The 4703-nt window shown below is 39.1% G+C and overlaps 1 protein-coding gene across 1 annotated transcript in view; it reads left to right on the forward strand.

Annotated features, from left to right (window-relative positions):
- Positions 1–4703, forward strand: part of galnt18a (UDP-N-acetyl-alpha-D-galactosamine:polypeptide N-acetylgalactosaminyltransferase 18a) — a 68450-nt gene that overhangs the window by 50350 nt on the left and 13397 nt on the right. Inside the window, exons 7-8 of the mRNA XM_016456664.1 lie at positions 1078–1215; positions 2553–2648. Coding sequence (XP_016312150.1) covers positions 1078–1215; positions 2553–2648 — 234 coding nt within the window. The remainder of the gene's footprint in view (positions 1–1077; positions 1216–2552; positions 2649–4703) is intronic.

Raw genomic sequence — 4703 nt, forward strand, 5'->3', positions numbered from 1 at the left:
AGGCCATTCATGAACTCACTGTCTGTCCTTTCATGGCCAAGGAGGCCATTCAAGAACTCTCTACTTGTTCTGTTACAGTCAAGTGGTCTGTCCATGTCTCTGCTCCGCCATGGCTTCCTGCTCTGCCGTCATCACCCGGCCGCCCTGCTCTGCCTGCACCGCCATGGCTGCCTGATCTGCCTGATCCGGCATGACTCCCTGATCTGCCTGCTCCGCCATGGCAGCCCGATCTGCCTGCTCCGCCATTGCTCCCTGCTCTGCCTGTTCCGCTTCATGGGCCTGGCCCTCCGTCCCTCCCCCAGTTCCGCCTCCACTCCACCACCCTCCTGGACTTTTTGGGTTTTGTTTGGGCGTCTGGAGCCACCCTTAGAGGGGGGGATATGTAATGTGGGGTTTGGTGTTTGGGTTTTGTTTCATGTTCATGTTTTCCATGTCTTTTATTTTGTAATTGTTTTATGCTGTTAGTGTCATGCTTCCCTTGCCCTCTTGTCTTCATGCCATTGGTTCCTCTGTTCATTGTCATGTTCTGATTGGTTGTCTTAGTCATGTGTCTTGTTTCCCATTGGTTTGTTCATGTCATGTGACCCTCATTGTCTGATATAAGTAGCCATCATGTTCCCATAGTCTTCGTCGTGTATTGATGTTGTAACCTGCTGTCGGTGAGTCTAGTCTGTTCATGCCACGTCGAGTCTGTTCATGTCAAGTCTGTTTCATGCATCGTCAAGTTAAGTCAAGTCTGTTCATGTCAAGTCAAGTCTCGGATTATTGTTTGGATGTTTGGATCACACTGTAAATAAACTGCACTTGGGTTCTTCACTACGCTTGCCTTCAGTGGATTGATTCGTTACACGTACATATTCTTCCCATGACGTCTTGAAATGCCGCAGCATATAGCATCACTTCACTTGAAGTTACCGTAAGTGCCTGAAGGACAGAGATAAATGTGCATTGACACAATAAGAGCTGTTCTTCGCTCGCAGCCCTGAGCATCATGTTCTAACTGTTCGATTCTGCACTCTGTAAATGAGTTCTTGTGTGCTCACGACTGCATGTGCTTGTGGGTGTTTGTGTGTGCAGGACTCGGGGATCGATATTGGTGATATCAGAGAAAGAAAAGCTCTCCGAGAGAGACTCCGCTGCAAACCCTTCAGCTGGTTCCTGAAGAATATTTATTCTGAGATGAGAACCTACACAGAGACCATCGCTTATGGTGTAGTGAGTATCCACTTATCGGCTAATAACAGTCATCGCTAAATGCCCATCTGCAGAACTGATGCCGTTTATATTTGTGTGTAAAAAAAAAAACCTAATGAATAGATAGATAGTGCCAGGTTTTACTAGGCACTAGGCTTTTGTTTACACATGTAAAAAATGTGTGTGTATGTGTATATATACAGTATATACTGTATACATATTAGGATACATATATTAGTCCTTGTTAGTCTTTATGGCCGTATTAAACTGATCAAAAGTCACATATTCATTAAAGAGTCCTTAAAAGAATGCATCACAGTTTCCACAAAAATATTGAGAATAAAGTAGAACAATTGTTTTTAACATTGATATAATTTTTCATGAGCACAAAATCGGCATATTAGAATGATTTCTCATGTTACAATGACGTCTGGATTAATAATAAATAAATTATATATTAAAATAGAAAACAAGTATTTTAGATTTTAATAATATTTCAAAACATTACTTTTAATTTATTTTTTATATTTTTCACTATATTTTTGATTATTTAAATGCAGCCTAGGTTAGCTTATGAGACTTATCTCAAAAACAAAAAATCTTACCCACACTAAATTTTTGAACGGCAGTGTATACTTTTAGATTTTAGTTGACAATGTGTTTCTTTAAAAAAGAGACTTATAGATTATGCATCAGCTATGTTACCCTCATATGTTTCCCCTTTTTAAAGTAATGAGCTATTTCCTAATCAAAAAACTTTCTCATCATCCTGCTTTCAGGAAGTGAACTGTTTAAAGACAAGTGTCATACATTTATAATTTTATCTTATTTTGTTTCGCTTATCAGGTCTTAAAATGTCAACAGTGTTACCATGATTTTCTGTATTAATCAAATGTGCAAATCCATAAAGTAGATATTTATCCATTCTGAAGGCATAATAATATAACAACATAGCTTGACATAGCTCAATGCAGTTTATTAGCACTTAGAGACATTGCTTATCTGATAAATGACTTTGTTTCTCATAATATTGAGTTATAGAAATAGTTTGTACTAAGTATTATTTTTCTTACTCAAGGCCTGCTGTTTCTTCATTTATCACAATGCAAGGCCAGCAGAGTGCTTTTCCTAATTGGCATTCTTTTGTGGAATAGCAAAATTAACAGCTCCATTGTGAAGACAAAGGAAAGCTAAGCTCCAGGGCATTTTCACACACATCGGCCATTAGCAGACTGAGAAAGAAAGATGTTTTTTTGCAATCTTAATCCATCTTCTCCTCTCCGGTTTTGCAGTGAGGAATGGGTCTGATCTACTTGCTCATATATTGCATCTGTGTGTGTGTGTGTGTGTGTGTGTAGCTGAGGAACAGCCTGAGGCCGGATCTGTGTGTGGATCAAGGTCCCGACTCCGACAACATTCCCATCCTGTACATCTGTCATGGCCTGACGCCTCAGGTTAGTGTCCAGTCCACTGCACCTTCTGGCATTCATCCTTTTTCAGTCCTCAGAAAGCGTGTAATTCATATATATATATATATATATCTCATTAAAACTTTAATATCAAGAACAGAAAATAACGGGTAGAAACAGTCGTAACGGGATCAGAAAAAAAGTTTATTTGCACCGGTTTGAGCACATGGCTAAATGTTTTAGAACAAGGGTCTTCAACCGGGGGTCTGCAGCGGCAATGCAGGGGGTCCTCCAAATAATGTTTGATCACAAATAATTTTTTGTTACAAAAATTAAAACATATGTAAAAACATCAGAAAGTCCATTTTAAATAGAAGCACCACAAAACGAAAGCAAGAGCACTCACAGTTGATACTATAATAGCCTATATGACCCGTGCTTGCAAAATGAGTCAGAATGCGCAATAATTCTGAGCTACAGGCAAAAGAAGTGAAAAATGTCAGTTGGTCAAATTTGAGGTTTTCACAAAAACAAGTTCATTAAGCCCTCTTCTAGTGATCCCAAAGCTCCAAATAGCAATTAAACATCTAAAATGATCTTTATTTGTACGTTTTCTGAGAGGAGTACCTTTTTCTCTGCTCACTTCTGGATGACTGCTGCTGCTTCTCACCACAAGTTGTAGGCCTATTGTTGCAAAGCGCAGCATTCCAGCTTTGTGAATTCTCGATGACATGAGTCCAAACCAGTGAAATGTGATTTTCAAACCCATGCTGATGAAAACAAAACAAACGCGCTGACTAACTGTCAGGGATCTGGAAGGAGGACCCAATCGCAGAGTGAGTGACAAGCGTTTATTACAAAACAGAGAGATACAAGAGGGTAGTGAGGTTTGCAGGTGATTCAACGGCAGGAACACAATTAACAGAGAGAGACAGCTAGGGAGCACCACTGGGACAGCCTTGGACATCAACTGGCAGAATAGCAGCCGAGAAAGCGGCAAGACCAGGCAGATGGAGAAGACTGAGCAAGGCACCATAGAGCTGAGCTCAGATACTTGAGCGCAGACTCTGAAGCGGACCAAGTACCAGGCAGGGAGAACAGTGGCAGGAACTCACGGGAACAGGTCAGGACAGGAACTCTAACAACACAGAGACAAGACAGGACAAGGCTCCACAGGAACACAAATTACTCCAATGCAGGCAGGGGGATAAATAAAACAAAAAAACTGATAAAAAGTAAAGTAACAAAATAAATAAGAAATAATTACCAAATTAACTAACTTAAATAATATCAAACAAAAATGCAAAACAAAAGCTCAGGACTAGAAGAACTGAATAAATACTCAAATAAAGGCAAAAGGAAAAAACAGGCAAAATGCAAAAAAGAGCAAGACAAGAACATGGAACTACAAAGGACTAGACAAGACAAGGGCACAAGATCAACCAGGAAGGAAGACAGGAACACATACTCAGCCACAGACAGAGACAGAGACCGAGACAGAAGGGGTGAGAATGACCACGAACTGACAAAGACAAGAGGGCAAGGGGAACTATAAATAGCAGCCCTCTACAAACACCATGGCAATTGAATCGCCATTGGCTAGTACATTTTTTAGTTTACTCGCCAGACTGATATATATCATATATATATATATAATATATAATGTATGTTTGTTTGTAAAATGGCACAGTTTTATAAATATCTGAAAGTACACTCTTAACATCAGTCAGTCAAGCATTATAATATGATAATCAATATTATTTAATAATAGAACTTTAGTAATTATAATTAAAACTTGATAACCATGTATGAATATTTATTACTCATTAGTCATTTTAACTGAACTTCGGACTGGTGGTGGTGCTTTTTTGGTCATTCAGTGTTTCTGTAAAAAAATTTAAAATTGGGGAAAAACGAACAAAAATACTGATAAGATAATAATGATACGAATTCTACTAATAAGAACAATATAAAATGCACCAAGGATTAATGAGCTACTGGATTCATGAATATTAATCAGGTTGTGTGCGTTCGCTAGAACTGATTTGCTGAAATCAAAACAGGGACGATAATAGGTGAGCGCCAGCCAATGAGATTGCC

Source organism: Sinocyclocheilus anshuiensis, unplaced genomic scaffold (assembly GCF_001515605.1).
Source record: "Sinocyclocheilus anshuiensis isolate Anshui unplaced genomic scaffold, SAMN03320099.WGS_v1.1 scaffold840, whole genome shotgun sequence".
NCBI classification, from domain to species: domain Eukaryota; kingdom Metazoa; phylum Chordata; class Actinopteri; order Cypriniformes; family Cyprinidae; genus Sinocyclocheilus; species Sinocyclocheilus anshuiensis.